This window comes from Delphinapterus leucas, chromosome 1 (assembly GCF_059928025.1).
Source record: "Delphinapterus leucas isolate spDelLeu-1000000601 "Yukka" chromosome 1, BTC_Dleu_Yukka2, whole genome shotgun sequence".
Lineage (NCBI taxonomy): Eukaryota > Metazoa > Chordata > Mammalia > Artiodactyla > Monodontidae > Delphinapterus > Delphinapterus leucas.
In genome coordinates this window covers 179263887-179282714 of record NC_143129.1, presented here as the reverse complement: position 1 = coordinate 179282714, position 18828 = coordinate 179263887, and the positions used below count along the sequence as shown (strand labels likewise).

Sequence of the window (18828 nt, the reverse complement as noted above, 5' to 3'; positions counted from 1 at the left end):
GTCTGCACACGCTCCAGGTCACAGCACAGACAGGCTTGTGTGCTGCATGTCGGATTCCCTGCTGGAGAAGCCACTGCCCGGGTCTCTCCATGTGCAAATGGAGTTGTTTTCCGTCCATCCCAGATTAGTGCATCTTCTGCAGGTGCCACCAGCCCCAAAGCCAGCTGTTCCCTGGGGGGGCAAGAAGTGCACTTTGAGTAGGAACAGTCCTGCTGGCTTGTCTTGCTGCCACCTGCAAAACAGAACCCAGTCCCAAGGGCCTGCACTGGAGAAAGAAAGGTCCCCAGGCCCACATCCAGAACATACTCCAAGGGTCTGCTAACCAAATATTAATGATAAGGATGAAGCAAATACCTCATGCAAATGTTCCATAAGAAAATAACAGGGGCTTCCCTGGTGGCACAGTGATTGAGAGTCCGCCTGCCGATTCAGGGGACACGGGTTCGTGCCCCGGTCCGGGAAGATCCCACATGCCGTGGAGTGGCTGGGCCCATGAGCCATGGCCGCTGAGCCTGCGCGTCCGGAGCCTGTGCTCTGCAGCGGGAGGGGCCACAGCAGTGAGGGGCCCAAGTACTGAAAAAAAAAAAGAAAAGAAAATAACACACCACATGAATTCGGCTTACCATTAACTGCCCAGTGGAACTTGGATGTGAACGGTGGACAATTTAACAGTTGATGTGACTGTCTTCAAAGTATACTGGTTTTTTTTCTCTCTTTCTCACTCTTTCTTCCCCGAGCAGGGTGACCTTCCTAATTGCTTTGCTTAAGTGGATGTTAAAACTTGTTTTCATTCCTTGACATGGTTGACAGAGTTGGGTGTGGAGCAGGTCACCAGGAACATGCCTGGTAGCAAGGCTCAGAAGTGAGCCATGCAGAAACACAGCTACATAGACCAATGGAACAGAAGTGAGAGCTCAGAAATAAATCCATGCATATCCGGTCAACTGACATTTCACAAGCGAGCCAAGAATACTCAATAGGGAAAGGACAGTCTCTTCAATAAATGGTGCTGGGAAAACTGGATATTCACGTGGAAAGGAGTGGAAGTGGAACCCTCTCTTACACCACTCACAAAAGTTAACTCAGAATGGATTAAGGATGTAAACATAAAACCATAAAACTCCTAGAAGAAAGCAAAGGGAAAAAGCTCCTTGACATTGGTCTTGGCAATGGTTTTTTTGGATACGACACCAAAACACAAGCAACAGAAGCAGAAATCAACAAGTGGGACTACATCAAACTAAAAAGCTTCTGTACAGCAAAGGAAACAATGAACAAAAGGAAAAGGCAACCAACCTACAGAACGGGAGAAAATATTTGTGAACCACATATCTGTTAAGGGGTTAATATCCAAAATATATAAGGAACTCACACAACTCTATAGCAAAAAAAAAAATCCAATATTAAAATGGGCAAAGGACCTGAATAGACATTTTTCCAAAGGAGACATTCAGATGGCCAATAGTTATATGAAGAGGTGCTCAACATCACTAACCATCAGAGAAATGCAGCTCAAAACCCCAGTGAGATGTCACCTCACACCTGTCAGAATAGTCTGCTATTTTCATAAATACAAGAAATAACAAATGTTGGCAAGGATGTGCAGAAAAGGGAACTCTCATGCACTGTGGGAATGTAAATAGGTAGAGCTACTATGGAAAACAGTATGGAGGTTCCTCAAAAATTAAAAACAGAGCTACCATATGATCCAGCAATTCCACTGTTGGGTATTTATCCAAAGGAGATATAAACAGTAACTCGAAAAAATATACGCACCCTCATGTTCATTGCAGCATTATTTACAATAATCAAGACATGGAAACAACCTAAATGTCCATCAATGGATGAATAAAGAAGTTGTGGGGAATTCCCTGGCGGTCCAGTGGTTGGGACTCCGCGCTTTCACTGCTGAGGGCCCAGGTTCAATCCCTGGTCAGGAAACTAAGATCCCGCAAGCCAAGCAGTGTGGCCAAAAAAAAAAAAAAAAGTTGTGATATATATGTGTGTGTGTGTGTATATATGTGTGTGTGTATATGCATACATATGTGTGTATATATGTATATGTGTGTATACATACACATACGTGTGTATGTGTGTATATATATGTGTGTATATATGTGTGTATGTATATATGTGTATATATATGAATTCTATTCAGCCATTAAAAAAAGAAGGAAATCCTACCATTTGCAACAACACGGATGAACCTGGAGGACAGTATGCTAAGTAAAATAAGGCAGACAAACGAAGACAAATACCATATGGTCTCACACATGGAATCTAAAACCATAAGTCAAACTCACAATAACAAAGAGAATGGTGGTCACCAGGGGCTGGTGGGTGGGGAGGTGGGGAGGGCAGAGAGAATGAGGAGATTTTGGTCAAAGGAGACAAACTTCCAGTTATCAGAGGAATAAGTTCTGGGGATCTAATGCACAGCGTGGTGACTATAGTTAGCAGTATTATATACTTGAAAGTTGCTAAGAGTAGATCTTAAATGTTCTCACCCATAACAGCAACAACAACAAAAGGGTATTTGTGTGAGGTGAAGGATGTGTTAACTAACCTTGTTATGGTAAACATTTTGCAATATATACATATATATCCAGTTATCACATTGTACACCTTAAACTTACACAGTGCTATATGTCAATTATGTCTCAATGAAACGGAGGGTGGGGGGCAGATAGGAAGGAAAGAAGCAAGCTGTTGCATGGCCGGTGACCTGGGGGAAGTAGCCCGATGCTGAGCGGGAGTCCAGAGTTCATTGTATAGTTCAGCCATTTTGCTTTCTGCCCCATAAAATAAAGATGTCAAAAAGGGCATGTTTATATCTTTTCAGCATCACAGAGTGTAAAACAAAATGTAAGAACTGGAAGTGCCAATGATTAGCTGAAGCATGCAAGACATCTTTAAAATTAAAAATCATCGTGTTCACCGTCTCACTAGTGATTTCATCCTTTTCTAGGGGACAAGCTAGCGACCCTAGGTGCTCACCCCTGAGGGTAGGTGGCAATGAAATAATCCCAGGCTATCCTCAGTCATGGAGCACTTGATATGCCTCCTTCTTCTGAAGATCTGGAAGGAGGGTGTCGCTGAAACAGAGAAGCTGTGAGTCAAATTGAAGTATTCAATCTGGCCATCCCTCCACTGATGGGTCAACACTCTCCCTCCGTTCCTCCCCCCACCCCCCGTGCTGGCCTTTAGAATGAAGCCCCTGCAGAAATAGAGACACATATGTAGAGAACAAATGTATGGACACCAAGGGGGGAAAGTGGTGGTGGGGGTGGGGGTGGGATGAACTGGGAGATTGGGATTGACATGTATACACTAATATGTATAAAATGGATAACTAATAAGAACCTGCTGTATAAAAAATAAAATGAAGCCCCTGCCCCAGAGGAGTATCCTGTCCATGGAGGACGAATGACTCCCAGGAAGTGCTCTGAGACTTTGGGACTCAAGAGTGTGTTCCCTGGACCAACAGCATATAAGCACCTCCTGGGAGCTTGTTGTTAGAAAAGCAGAACCTCAGACCCCACTCCTGAATCTGCATTTTAACAAGATCCCCAGGAGACGGACATGCTGGTGAAGGCTGAGCTGCTCTGAGATGATGCCCCAGGAGGCAAGTTGAGTTTGAAAAAATGCTCTGGGTACAAAGACAAGGCGTGATTACTCTGCCTGGGCATGTCCTGAACTGCTTCCAGAAAGAAGTATCCTCTGAGCTCTGTTGCAAGGGATAGACTAGACGGAAGGGGTTTAGTGGAGGCGGAAAGGAGAACATTCCAGGCAGGGAGCATGGAGTGAGCAAAGTCCTGGAGGTGTTAAAGAGACAGCGAGGTGTGGGGGGGGGGGGGGGCACTGCAAATGGAGATGCATTTCCAGAAACCTGGCTTAGCTGTTTCTCACCTGAGTGGAGGGGCACCCTTCCTCTACCCCCATCTCTCCACAGAGCAGATGTGCCCACTCCAGAACCTCTCTGGCACCTCTCTTCGTTGATGTTGTGAACTGGGCTTTGCTCCATCAACCTGGGCTGGGACTCTATGCAATGTGTCACTTGCTTCTGCACTGACTCAGTGCCAGGATTGTGCTGGGCATCTTCCCTGCTTTATTTCATTTATTTTTTTTTAAAGGTTTCACATATTTATTACTGAGCTAGACAGTGAGCAGTGGTGAGGAAAGATCAAGAGGAGTGAGCCGTTCCATTTCTCCCATCACACAGGCAGCTGTTCAGACAGTAGTGATGTTCTGATATGGTAAGACGCACTTGACCTTGACACAGCATAAATGTGCACCACTTCATATGTGAGCGTCCTTATAGACCCAGCTTGGTTCTTCTCCAATGTCTTCTCTTGGAGTCGTACCTGATTTTTTTTTTTTTTTTTTTTTTGCGGTACGCGGGCCCCTCACTGTTGTGGCCTCTCCCTTTGCGGAGCACAGGCTCCGGACGCACAGGCTCCGGACGCGCAGGCTCAGCGGCCATGGCTCACGGGCGCAGCCGCTCCGCGGCATGTGGGATCTTCCCGGACCGGGGCATGAACCTGTGTCCCCTGCATCGGCAGGCAGACTCTCAACCACTTCGCCACCAGGGAAGCCCTGATTTTATTACCAGTTTTCATTTGAATCCATTGGGGAATGGGACGATTCTGCTTTTGTTTCTTGGCCAGGAATCGCTTGATCCTGAAAGTCTTGTGGGAAGACATGGCGAGAGCAAATTCAACCGCACGTATGATGGCGGACAAGAGAAAAGAGGAGCATTTCATTTATTCTTAAGGACAACTCACCCAGAAGGTTCTAGAGAGACAGAATAGCAGAACAACTAAGAGCATGTGCTGGAGCCAGACTGCCTAGGTTCAAATCTCACCTTTGTTCCTTACTAGTAGTATCCTTGGGAAAGTTAAAGTTGTTTTACCTATCCATATCTTGAAGTTTCCTCTGCTTTACAATTGGAAATAATAGTGCTATATACTTTGTAGGGCTTCTCTGAGGATTAAATACATCAGATATAGTTCAGTGCCTTGGCAAATGGTGAGTTCTACATGTGATAGTTTTTAATCACTCTTATTATCCCGTTGAACAGATGAGGAAACTGAGGCTCTGAGAATTAAAGTGATTTCTCCAAGGTCACAAAGTTAATACTCCACTACCTTTGCAAGGATTCGCCATGGGCTGCCCTCTCTCTCCCACTTAGCTTGACTTGGAGACCCCTTACATCCTGCCCACAATCTCCTCCTCCAACATCATGCCCTTGCTTCCCACCCAGCGTCCCTCCCACCTAACAGAAGACATCTCATCTCAGATGTGTGCCTCTGCGTCTGCTACTGCCACCACCCCTTGGCTTAGGCTGTTTCCTCTGCCCAGAATGCTCACCTCCCCATCTCTGCCCATCCTGACTGCACCTCTGCCCTTGAGACCCTGCTGATGTACCTGGTGGAGGGAGCCCCCTCCTCTACATTTCCGGATGCCCCCTCCTCAGCTGGCCACCTCCACCCCCTGGGCACCCAGAGAGCCAGGGCCACACTTTACACATCCTGGCTTTCTCCCCGCTTGCCTAACATGATGCTCAGTGTGCAGTCAGTCCCCAGCATGGGTGACCCTCCCTCTCCGGATCCTGTTCCTGGCCCGGGGCTCTGTTGATTCAGCTCAGAGTTTCTCAACCTCAGCACTACCGATGTTTGGGGCCAGATAATTCCTTGTTTGGGGTTCTGTCCTGTGCATTGTAGGATGTTTAGCAGCATCCCTGGCCTCTACCCTTTAGATGCCAGTAGTAAGTCCCCTCCCTGATTGTGATAACCCAAAATGTCTCCAGGCATGGCCCAATGTGCCCTGTGGGGCAAAGCTGCCCTCCAATGAGAACCAATGAGAACCAGAATTTCCCCTGGGGTGACCAGGATGAGAGAGGGGGTGACTTTAGCATGGGAGGCTGTGGGGGGCAGGGGGGCAGTTGAAATCCCCAAACGTACATGCAGGGAGGTCACAGAGACCAGGAAGGATGGTGGAGATGGTGAACGAGAGGGAGCGCACCCATGTCCTGCCAGCCACGGCCAGGTGGAAATGTGGTCCAGCTTCTGCCAGATTTTGAGACTCTTCAAAAGAAGCCAGAAATCCTGTCTTTTATGTGAAATTCCCTGATTCTTATTTACAAAACAGAAACAGACTCACAGACTTAGAGAATGAACTTATACCAGGGGGGAGGGGTGGGGGGAGGGATAGACTGGGAGTTTGGAATTGACTTGTACACACTACTATAGAGATAACCAACGAAAAAAGAAGAAGAAAAATTCCCTGATTCTTAAGTGTTGGCAACTAACATGAATTTGTTTTAAACATTGTGGGAAGACCAGAATATGTCTGTGAGCCAAATGTGGGCTTTGCAACCTTTCCTACAGACCAAGCTTCCAACCTATAAGCTTTGGGCGGCTCACACCTGCTAGGCCCACGGGTCCCCCATTCTCTCAGCAGTGGTTTGTGTCTTAGGCATTGTGCACAAGCCCCATGTTAGGGCTCTGGACTACACAGACAGTCTCTGCCCACACTGGCCACTCCAACCCCCTTCTGAAGCCCAATTCCAAAGAGGTGGAGGGTTCTAAACTCCCAAGCGATAGAGAATATGGAAAGTACCCCAGGAAGGGGGTCAAGAAGCCTGAGCTGTCATCTGACTCTGGCACTGATTTGCTGTGTGACCTTGGGCAATCACTCCCCCTCTCTGGGCTTCAGTTTCCTCCTCTGTCACGTGCTTGTTGGATGAAGAAAGAGAAGGGTGGAAGAATGCATGCTTTCTGTTCCTGGGACTCGAATGAGTATTTCCTCTTGGCAGCACAGAACCCCACCTGGCTTACCCAGGGCCCAGCGGGCATTCTTGTCCTCAGACTGACCTGGGCAGGGACAAGCTGGTTCCACCTCCCAGCCCAGGAATCCTGCATTTCAGAGCGGTGAGTCTGGGTCATCCTCATGGACTCTTTTCTCTGTGTAATTAGGTTAGCAATGCTGGAGGCTGCTTCACGGGTAGAACCCGCCTTTCCATCACTGGGAAGAGTGAGACTGTTGGCCCCTGCTGGTGCTGATGGCAGAGCTCTGGGTTTGTGAGACCGTCTCCCTGCCCAGAGGTGCTCATGGCCACAGGACGGCTCAGGTGGGCAAGCCCACACCTGGCCTGTCTACAAGCCCTCAGACAGTTTCCCAACGGGCTCTGCAGCTGAGAGGAGCCTTCCTTAGGCTGATAGGAGCAGAGGGGCTCTGGGAGATCTTTTTATCCAACCTCCGAATTGTATAGATGGGAAAACTGAGGCCCGGGGAGGGAAAAGCGTTGACGCAAGGCCACCCAGTCAACAGAACGAACACCCACATCTCCTGACTCCCTTGTCCTGTGTTCCTTCTCATCTAACATCAGGTTCTCCTGGAAGTGGGCACTGGTGAGATACACAAACAGTGACAGATAGACAGACAGACAGACAGACCCAGACAAGCACTGACTTTGCCCATCACCACCTGTGGCCTAAGACCAGCGGTTGTGGACTCCGTGCCTGGAGCCCCCATGTGCTGACTTACAGGAACGAGGGAGCAGGGGTTGAGGGATGGAGGACACACTGTTTCCCTGTGGGATGGAATGGGGGTTCTATCACCAGACCTCCTGATGTTTTCAAAATAAAGCTAAATATCTGAATTTTTTGGTGTAATTTATCCAAATTTTTAAATGTTGGCAACTAATTTTTAAAATGCTTTTTAGTAGAATACTAGGAAAAGAAAACATATTCACAGGCAGTAAGTGGCTCTAGGTCCACCGGTTTGCAACCTCTGCTCCCTTCTCTTACTCTCAGTTTACCCTGCTTTAAAGTGAGTATCATGGGACTTCCCGGGTGGTCCAGTGGTTAAGACTCCAAGCTCGCAATGCATGGGGGCATGGGTTCAACCCCTGGTCAGGGAACTAAGGTGCCACATGCCTCACGGCACAGCCTAAAAAAATATTAATAAAAAATAAATAAATAAAGTGGGTATCACGACAGTACCCCCTCTCATAGGACAGTTGAGGGATTAAATGAGATAAAACCACTAGAGGGCCTATCATACCACTGGGCCCACAGTGAAAGGTAGCTGTTGTTATTTATTAAGACATGGGATCCTTTTCTTAGAAGAAATGGGAAGGGACTTGTTAAGCTTAGCACAAGGCAACTAGGAGGCCCTGAGCCAGAACTCAGGATCTTTCCAACAATCCACGAATCCGAGTGTGTGCTTGCTGTATGCCTGGTGCCCTGGGCATGTATCAGTTTAAAACCCTGTCCCCGCCTTGAATTTACAAGGGAGGTGGGACTGGGCTCACCCAGCAGCTCGTGGGGTTGTCCTTCAACTCCAGGAATCCAAAAGCATCCCTCCACCAGGCCCCTAATCTGGGAGAAACATCCTACTTTCAAAGGTCAGATCTTTAAAAACAAAAAGAATGCAGCTCCTTTCACATTAGACAACACATTTCTGCTTGTTTGTTTTAATGAGAAACTTCAGGGGGAAGATGACAGTCCTTCCACGTAGCTGTTCGACAAATCTGCCTCCTGAAACCAGTTCCAAAGATATTTAAAGGACAATTCTGGGGAAAAAAGAATTTAAACAAATTCTAATTAGTCCCTGTGGGACTAGGGCCCATTGCCGATTTCTGCCCTGAGAACCCGGAGACCAGGGCCTAAGGTTACTTCCTGATGTCCAGGGTGCAGAACGATCTTCTTCCTGAGCTCAGCCCACACAGCGGCCGCTGGGGGCAACGTCAGGCCGGTTCCTGGCTTTGCTGGAGGCCTTGTGGACACAGAGCCTGAGGTGCTGATGGAGGCCGTGCATGCTCTGCCTTCAGGGTGGGAGAAGCCGGAGTCGCTCTGGCTGACATGCCTGAGTTCTGGTGGGCAGACAAGCAGGAAGAGCCTGTAATTACAGGAAAGTGGCCGGGGGCGTGTATGGACAGGCCTCCCAGAGCCCAGGCAGGTGGCCTCCTGACAAGGGAGGCCCCTAGGGTTTGGACTCTGGGTGCAAAAAGCCATCAGGGTGGGGGAGGGGTGGTTATGTAGCTGTGATGCCACAGCCGCTGACAAAATGACCTTGCTCTGCTCCACTGCCTCGTTCCTACCCCGCAACTCAGAAGGACATGAAGACCTAGCAGTCCTTCCTCCAGGCATTGGCAGTGGCCCTCACCTTTATCAGCATCAGGGTTACATGGAGAGGGCTGTTAAAACAGACTGTCAGGCCCCACCCCAGGAATTTCTGACTCAGGAGGTAGGGATGGGGCAGAGAATTTGCGTTTCTCATACATGCACAGGGATGGTGCTGATACAGCTAGTCTAGGGGCCACATTTCGAGAACGACTGCTCTAGGGCTTCCTGAAGTCAGTCTGCTTGGGCCCTGATTTGCTGTGTGTCTCTGGACAGGTATCTGAGCCTCTCTGGACTTCTGTTTCTCCGAAGGAGAAGCCAGCTTTGTCTTTGAACAGATATACCCCACCTCGGTGCTGAGATGCCTAATTACTACTTGCAGGTAGCTCAGAGACCTTCACATGAAAGGCCCAGGCCTTTGCACAACGTTCTTATTCCATGGTTCCAACTTGCTTCTGACCACTGTGAGAGCTGTTGCTTTAGGAGAGATTGGCACTTTAAGCCTTAAAGGGACAGGCCAGGCCAGCATCTCTGGGCCTCAGCGCTCACCCTGCCTGCAAGAATATTGAAGCCACTTGCTAGCCTGGTCTTTGAGATCGTTTTGTTTCCTTGGGGAGGGAGGTGGCAAGGGCTCGTCACTGTCCCAGTGGTAAGGCCTCTGTGGCACAGAGAGTCATAACCAAAGTCATATCTACCAGCCGTTCTCCTTTCTCATCTGAATGTCCAAGTGGACCGTGACCTTTCTACATTCGGGAGCCTGTCACCCTTCCCCACAGCATCTAGGGCAGGAGTGGACTCATGGAAGATGCTGAGCGCAGGCAGACCCCAAGAAATGAACAAGCAAATAACCAAATGGTTCCTTAACCGGCCCCTCAGCCTGGGTGTTTGGCCCTCTGCAGTTACGTGGGCTTTCGCACTTCTGGTCTCCTTTGTTCCTCACAGGACAGTCATGGGGAGATAGGCAAGTATTCTTATCCCCATTTCACAGGTGGGGAAACTGAGGCCCCCGGAAGGTGGCCCGACTTGCCCAACTTTACTAGTAAGTAAAGGGCAGTTGCAGAAAGAAAAGTCTAGAACTCCATGCCGCAGACCCTCACCACAGCCTCTCCCGAGTCTAATTGGTTTTCTTTTCCATGTCCCTGTAAGAGCCATTCTGCAGGTATTTGCCATGGAGATGAAACTGGGAGAGCAGTGATCTAGGAATCCAGACCCTTCCTGGTTCCGGGGAGGGAGGAATAGTTTCAACTTTGCGGAAATTACCAGTCTTCCCCAGGGGCCTGCCTTAGGCCCGCTTGGTGTCACGTGCTGGTACACCCGGGTCCCCATGGTAGGCTAGACCACATGGTGCTTCACCTCCGGAGCCCAGTACTGTGCCTGCCACATGGTTGGTACACAATCGGTATTTGTTGAGCCAACGAATGAATAAATGAAGACAGACGTGGTTGAAATACTGGGTCTAAACTTACCAGCAGTGTGACCTTAGACAAATCCTTCCACTCTCTAAGCCTTGGTTTCTTCAACTGTAAAATCAGAATACTAATAATTTTTATAATAATACAAAATAGTGGCCTAATAATTAAGAAAACTGGCTCTGGAGCCAGAACTGCTTGCCTCTACATCCTAGCTCCATCCTATTCTACTGGGTGACCTCAAGCAAGCTACTAAAACTCTCTGTTCCTTGGCTTCCTTATTGATAAAGTGAGGATTGTGGTAGTACTTATGTAGTGTCGTGAGGATAAAAATGAGCTAATATGTGTAAAGTGCTCTATCCAATATTATAAATAACCCTTAACAATGATGATTCTATCTCTGTGCATTGGTAAATTAAATTATAACATTTAAGTAACAAGTACCCGGCGGAGTGCCTGGCACAGAGATGGAAGCGCTCAGTAAACAGTGACCATTATTCTTATCTTGGGCACTCACTGGCCCATAGCTCTCTGTGTCTCTTAAATCACACATAGGAAGTGGAGACACGGGGCCTGAAAATTGTGGTGGTGGACATAGTGGCCTCATTCCCAGGAGCCACCAACCCACAGTTGAGGAAGGTAAAGTACCTCCAGTGGCCACCGGGGGCAGCAGAGGTCCCATCCCCAGATGCCCGGCTGAGGGTTCCCTGAGTCCCATGTCCAGGAGGTAATCAAGGAAGGGTTGACTATTCCACTGTGCCCACAGGCAGGCATTCTCCAGAACCCTGACATGCAAGGCATTCCCCCAGACAACACCCCTCACTTCTGAGGGTTAGACTCCCAACCCTGCATTGAACAGCCACATCATCTTGGATAAGTCCCTTTGTCTTCCCTAAACCTCAGTTTTCTCAGCTGGGACATGGGGATACAGTGGTTTGGAGGGTTGAATGAGCTAGAAAGGACAGTCCCTGGGGTGAAGTGTGTGCTCAGTGACAACTTTTTCCAAGGTAGCATGATGGTTATTAGCCCAAACTCTGCAGCCAGACTACATTAAGCTTGATTCCTGCCTACAACACTCATTGGCTGTGTGCCTTTGGGTAAGTGACTTAACTTCTCTGTGTCTGTCTCCTCATTTGTAAAATGGGGATGATAATAATAGTACATGTAACTCTCAGAGTTGTTGGGAGAATTAAATGAATGTCTAAAGTTTTTAGAACAGTGCCCGGCACATATAGTAAGTGCTGTGTAAATGTTTGCCTATTATTATTAGAAGTCATAGTATTTTGGCTGCGTTGGGTCTTCGTTGCTGCGCGCAGGCTTTCTCTAGTTGCGGCGAGCGGGGACTACTCTTCATTGCGGTGCACGGGCTTCTCATTGCGGTGGCTTCTCTTGTTGCAGAGCACGGGCTCTAGGCGCACGGGCTTCAGTAGTTGCAGCGTGTGGGCTCAGTAGTTGTGGCTCACGGGCTCTAGAGCGCAGTCTCAGTAGTTGTGGCGCATGGGCTTAGTTGCTCCACAGCATGTGGGATCTTCCTGGACCAGGGATCGAACCCGTGTCCCCTACATTGGCAGGCAGATTCTTAACCACTGCACCACCAGGGAAGTCCCCAAGTCGTAGTATTTTTGATGTTATTGTTATTTATTCTGAATAAGCTGCAACATTTCAGCTTTCTGCAGAAACCTCCCTGCTTGACATGAACTCCCCAGAAAGAGGCTTAGAGGAGACGGGAGAGATATGGCCCCTGGATGAGGACGGACTTTTTCCTTTTGGTGCAGCTGAGAGTCTAATTTGGGATGCAAGATGGTCTGAGAGAGAGGGCACAGAAGACAGCCGCACTCAGTGAAAACACTTCAGTGCCTGGCTTTGGGCTAAGTTTCTTCTGGCAGAGGTGATCAGGATCTTCACCAGGTCATCTGGGACCCAGGAAAGATCAGCAAAGAATACCAATGAGCCCATGACAGGCGCACAAAGGTCTCCAGCCAAGAAGTCCTCGCCAGGACAGATGGCAGGATGGAACAGGGGTAAAATCCTCCATCCCCCAAGGGCTGAGGTCTAAGTAGGTATAGGGGAAAATCCCAGTCTAATCCTTCCCGCTGCACCTGTGCCCCCGAGTCCTACTGGGATGGCCAAGGGAAGAAGAGGAGATCAGTACGTACCCACTGGTGGCGTCAGCCACAAAGGCATCCCAGGGCCTGCCAGAAGGACTTCTGAGAAATAGATCAAAGGCTGCAGATCTCCATGGAATAGCTGGTAATGCTTATCTGGCTTGGAAACAATGGGCACGTCACTCCGGCCTCCTCCGGGAATGTCCTCAAGCCCACTTTTTCGAGGGTTTACCTTGTGCTAATCACCATTCAAGAGCCCTGCGTGTGCCTCTTCTCATTGAAACCTCCTTCCACAACCCTATGAGGCAGTGGCCACAGTCATCTCCATCTTACAGAGGAGGAAACTGAAGCTTCCAGGGGTGAAATCATTTCTTCTAGATCATACACTAGTGTGTATCAGAGCCAGGATTTGAGTCCTGCTCTCTCTGCCTCCCAAAAATGTGTCCCCAGCCTCCTGGGGTGGGCAGCCTCCAAGATGGCCCTCAGTGACCCCTGCTTCCTGTAGTCAAACCCTCCCATCCAGGGTGGACAGGACCTAGTGATTCACTTTTTTTTTTAATTTTTATTTATTTATGTATTTATGGCTGTGTTGGGTCTTCGTTGCTGCGTGCAGGCTTTCTCTAGTTGCGGCGAGCGGGGGCTGCTCTTTGTTGTGGTACGCGGGCTTCTCATTGCAGTGGTTTCTCTTGTTGTGGAGCACGGGCTCTAGGCGCGCGGGCTTCGGTAGTTGTGGCACGCGGGTTCAGTAGTTGTGGCTCGCGGGCTCTAGGGCGCAGGCTCAGTAGCTGTGGCGCACGGGCTTAGTTGCTCTGCGGCATGTGGGATCTTCCCAGAGTAGGGCTCGAACCCATGTCCCCTGCATTGGCAGGCGGATTCTTAACCACTGCACAACTAGTGAAGTCCTGTGATTTACTTCTAATGAACAGAACAGGGAGAAGGTGATGGATGCCATTTCCAAGATTAGGTTACAGAGACAGAGGTTTCCATCTTGTGCACACCCTTTCTTGCTTGAAGCCCTTGAAGCCCTTGAAGCCCTTGAGGGAAGCAAGCTGCGATTTTTCAAGTAGATCTATAGCTCTATTGCAAAGAATGAGGGTGGCCTCAGACCCACAGCCGAGGAGGAGCTGAGGTTCTCAGTCCAACACAAGAAACAGAATCCTTCCAGAGCCACATGAGTGAGCTGGGGAGTAGATACTCCCCAAGGAGAGCCTTGAGTTGACTGTGCCTTTGCTCCCCGGCTGACACCTTGCCGGCAGCCTGCACAGAATTCCTGAGCCAGAGGCACCCAGCCAGGCCACCCTGGATTCCTGACCCACAGAAACTGAGAGATAATAAATGCTTCTTGTGTCAAGCCTCTGCGTTTTGGGGAGATTTGTCACGCAGCAGTAGATAACTAATACACTTGCTCTCACTACTAGCAACACACACCAAACATACCCCCACAACCATCATGAGAAGGATTAAAGACTCACTCAACCATAGCGGGCAGAGCTGGAAAGGCCCTCCTCACATCTGCTAACCCAGCCCTTCATTTTGCTTTTGCCGGTGAGGGTGCTTAGTTGCAGAGACAGAATGACCCTTTGCCACAGTCACACACAAGCTAGGGGATCGCTACCGAGGTCTCCAGACTCCAGGAACTCATGAGGGTGTTAAATAGACAAAACAGTGCGGATTCCTAAGAATCCACAGTTGCTACCTTGTCTTAGTGCCAGGTGTTTGAAAAGAGCACTGTTGGCTGGAAGATCTCAGTAAAACCTCCTCTACAAATACTAAAAACACAGCCAAGAAAAAAAAAAACCTGAAAAATTCCAGTGGGCTCAAATATTCAATTTCAAGTAGATACCGAATATAGTGGAGTTCTTTAGTACAACGTTTCTGGTTTTGTTCCTTAAGCCAAATATATCTTGTCATGTCACTTGCTCCTGTGATCTAAAGGAAGTTCCCCCGGCAATGAAGGTACACCGTGAATGGGAACTGCACTGATCCCTTGTGTCCCTGTGCCCCAGCCTCCTTTTTGTTTCCTTTGGTGGCGCTGTATTGGCCTGAGGTCGGGGTCATGGGGACATTGTCTGGCCTCAGAGCTTAGAGCTAGAGCAGCCTCCCAACCCTCAGGCTGGGTCGCCCACCCCCACCCCTGCCCGCCCCCACCTCGAATTCTCACTATGCCTTTGCTCCTTATGAGTTGTCAGGAGGTCTGGATGGGGCCAGTTCCTGCATCCTTTCCCCACACCCAAATCCTCCCTTCCCGCTGCCTTGCAGAGGCTGGATACAATGTACGCTGGAGAAGGACAGAGTGTCCACATCCCAGGCCCAGCTGTCTCCAACATCAATTCTTAGCATCACCCATGGAGGCCGGGTAGATCTTCTGGGAATAGGACCAGCTACATAATTTGCGGATCCCAATGCAAAATGAACATGTGAGGCCATTAGTTCAAAAATAATTAAGAATTTCAAGGCAACGACATTAACCCCAGCATAGGGCCCTTCTGCAAGGCTGCACGTTCAGAAGACAACCTGGGCTTGGAGTCTCCGATAAAGACCACCCTGGAGCTGCCGTTCTTAGAGGGCCTGCCCAAGCTGCTCAGAGCAGAAAATGGGCTGTCGCTTCCCGGCTGTTGCATCTCCTGTTGCAGAGCTGAGCAGAAACATCTCGTAGGCCCAGGGTGTCCTCAGAATCAGAAACATACCTCCAGGAGGAAAGACCTCCCACCCAAGGCAGATGGTTTTCTGGAAGGCTGCAGGCTGCTGCTGTCAGAGGTTGGCCTGCTAGCAGAGCTGTGGACAGAGAGAGAGGGAGGGAGACAGAGAGGCTGAAGCCAAATGGGGAGGCCTGGGCAGTCTGAAAACCCCAGAAAGCAAGGGCAGGTGTGCCCAACTGCCATGTGAATTCCTGGCCCTGAGTGTGGGGAAAACACACACACACACACACACACACACACACACACACACACACACACACACACACACACCCAGGCCAAACTTGGCTGAGAAAGGAGAGCAGCAGAATTTCCCCAGGGCTGGGGGCTTGAGAAACAGCTTGGATCATTGAAACGTCAGTAGAAAACACGTGCAGACTCCTAAGAGGTTGCAGAGGGGACCGACAGGCCAAATAGAAACTTCTAGACATATTTCCTTTGTTGTTCTTTCTCCTCCCTCTCCTCTTTCTTCTTAGGTTTTAAAAAGTTGCCAACATTTCAAATTTAGACTTCACATAAAAATTCATATTCCTGGCGCAGTGGTTGAGAATCCGCCTGCCAATGCAGGGGACGTGGGTTCGAGCCCTGGTCCGGGAAGATCCCACATGCCACGGAGCAACTAAGCCTGTGTGCCACAACTACTGAGCCTGCGCTCTAGAGCCCGCGAGCCACAAGTACTGAGCCACGTGCCACAACTCCTGAAGCCTGTGCACCTAGAGCCCGTGCTCCACAACAAGAGAAGCCACCGTAAGGAGAAGCCTGTGCACCGCAACGAAGAGTAACCCCCGCTAGCCACAACTGGAGAAAGCCTGCATGCAGAAATGAAAACCCAACACAGCCAAAGATAAATAAATTAAATAAATTTTTAAAAAAAATTCATATTCCTAGTAGCTCCAAAAAAAAATCCAGAACCTCTAGTAACACTAGAGCGAAGTTCCTGTATGACAGCAATCTACTGCCTCCGCTACAGGGGCTGGTGGCCTCTTGTTTGCCGCAGTCCCCATCACTCCTAAGGTCTCCCTGACGTTGAATCCAAGTGGCAGGTGCTACATATTTGTGCTTGCGCTGCTGTTTTCTCGTTATGGAGTTAACGGGAAAGTGAATGTTTCTATCAAAAGTGGGAAACTAGGAGGTTGACCAAGAGTTCCATGTACTTCAAGAAATATGGGAAAGAGCATGTTTCTTTGTGGAAGCGAAGAGCCTCCCTACAAGTTTAATACGCAAAGAATTTCTAAGTACAAAGAATACAACCTAAATGCCCTGCGAAACAGACCACAGCAGTCCCTGCACTGCCCACCTCACTCAGTCGTGTCCCTGTTGCATCCCTGAAGGCATCCAAAACAGAGTCTCCTGGACCAGATGTCTCCAGAATGCAGGGGCACTCCCAGCTTCTTCTCCCATGAGGGCTCAGAGCGATCTTTCTTTTGTTCTGTTCTGATGGTTTTCCCAGCAAAGGCAGGGGACTTGGGGGATTCCTAGCATCTCCTGTCACTTGGTGTGGGGTCAGTTTCCTTCTCCCAGAGCTGTATGGGTGTTTAACCCCATGGGTGGGTTTCTTCCCGAGCCGCGAGCACCACCAGCGTTTGGCGTACCTGTCAGCCCTCCACTGGGCAGTTGAGAGGTCCAGTTCGACAGGGGGAGGGGGTCTGAGGCAGCCCTGTGGGCTTCCACAGCTGGGCTAGTGTCCCAGTCATTGGGAGGGCAAGGAAAGTAGGGGGTGGGGTGGAACCTGGGAAGGCCATGGTGGATGTTGGCCAGGCCATAGTGGTTGCTCAGACGCAGGGCTCCCTGCCCACAGTCAGGAAAGTGACCTGCAGAAGGTTTTAGAGATTGGCGGGGGGGGGGGGGGGGGGGGCGGGCAGGGGGGGGCGGGGGGAAGTAATTTGGTTCCCACCAATGTTTGGAGAGCCATATGCCAGTACCTATAAGTTCCCAGAGCTCAGGCCTGGGCCAGTGGGAGCCATAGGTGACTGAGTCAGGCCTAGAAGGGGTGGGGTGCATGCTGCCTGGAAGGGGACACTGAGGACACCACGGAAAGTGTGTGATTCCTTATCTAGCCACGTAGCCTCGCCTTCCCATGTCTGCCACAGGGGGAAACCGGACCTGCCACCCAGGGCTGCAGGGAGATAATTAGTCCTTCTAAAGAACATCGTAATCCCCAAATCAAAGGGGGTTCAGAGCCGCAAACTCACCATACAGCGAGCTCTGTCAGCCACAGGAACACCCACTGCAGTGGGTGGGCTCTGATTTGCAGACCCTCCAAGGAGCCAATTCCTACAGGGCTTGACTGGCCTAATAACTGCCCCACCCACCCACTCGGGGCGCCAAGCTCCTGACCTCCCCTGGGAACCACCTCACCTGCCACATGGCTGCCCAGAGGGGTGCTCAGAAGTAGCACTGAGGATGGACAGGGTGGGAATTCCTGATGCCCCATTTTATAGATGGGGAAGCTGAGACGGAGGAAGTGCCCCGCACCAGTTTTCCTCCCCACTGGCCCAGCCATTGCGCTCAGTACTGTATGAACTTAAAGAAGGACTGGTCACACAGTACAGGTGAGTGAAGGAGGTGTCCCAGAGCTCCCACCCCTTTTCCTGCCCGCTCTTTCCGCCCTCTCTCGGCCACTTGCTGGGGCTTCAGCTCTTTAGCAAGGCTGTCCCAAGGGTATCAGAAGAGTGGAGAGACACATGCAAACTGGGGTACCAGGCAGCTGTCCCCTTGATGCACACACTTGAGGTTTTCAAAGACCTGGATTCAGGCCTGTCACTCCCGACCCCTGTGACACTGGCCATCTTTCTAACCCTGAGTTTCTCCAGGAATGACCATGCCGGGGATGCACCGAGCGGCCAGGGCCGGGCTTACAAAGGAGCGACGCGGCCCTCCCCCGGGCCCTGGGGCGAGTCTGGGCGCCGCGGAGGGGCCGGGGGCGGGGCCGGGGGCGGGGCGAGCGGCGGCCCTCGCCAGCCCGGAAGGAGCGGGAGGAGGAGCCGCGCGAGTGAGAGTCGTTCCCACGTGAGAGGGTCGGCGGCCGAATTCTTAGTGTGCGGCGGCCGCGGACCTCCCGGCGTCCGGCGAGACGGAGAGACCAGGGCCGGCGCGCGCGCGCGGGCGGGCGGCGGGGCCGGCGCTCGGCTGCGCCCCAATGCGGCGGCGACCCCGGGGGCTGTGAGCCCGGCGCCCGCCGTCGGAGCCCCCCGCGCCGCCGCGGGCAGCGCCCCTCGGGCACGCGGCATGCGGGCGGCCGACTCTGGCACCTGGGAGCGCGTCCGCCAGCTCGCGGCTCAGGGCGAGCCGGCGCCTTCCTGCGGGGCGGGGGCTGGGCCTGCGCGCCCCCCGGGACCGGCAGCCTGCGAGCCGGGTGCGGACGCGGCGGGGCCCGGCGATCGGCCCCGCGCCGGGGCGCCCTCCGTTCGAGCGGATGGCGACTGCAGCCAGCCGGGTAGGTGCGCGCCGGGAGGGGAGGGTGGCGCGGCCGCAGGCCGGGGGAGGGCCG

The 18828-nt window shown here is 51.0% G+C and overlaps 1 protein-coding gene and 1 pseudogene across 2 annotated transcripts in view; one reads left to right on the top strand and one right to left on the bottom strand.

Annotated features, from left to right (window-relative positions):
* Positions 1–4421: 4421 nt before the first annotated feature.
* On the bottom strand, positions 4422–6240 carry LOC149750830 (large ribosomal subunit protein eL39 pseudogene; annotated as a pseudogene).
* Positions 6241–18323: 12083 nt separating this feature from the next.
* The window catches only part of LOC111187131 (kazrin), a 138600-nt gene continuing 138095 nt past the window's right edge, over positions 18324–18828 (top strand). The window contains exon 1 of one of the 2 annotated variants that reach the window (XM_089900854.1): positions 18324–18774. In XM_089900854.1, coding sequence (XP_089756980.1) covers positions 18567–18774 — 208 coding nt within the window. In that variant the 5' untranslated portion in view covers positions 18324–18566. The remainder of the gene's footprint in view (positions 18775–18828) is intronic. The other variant, XM_022598481.2, reaches the window with a different exon arrangement.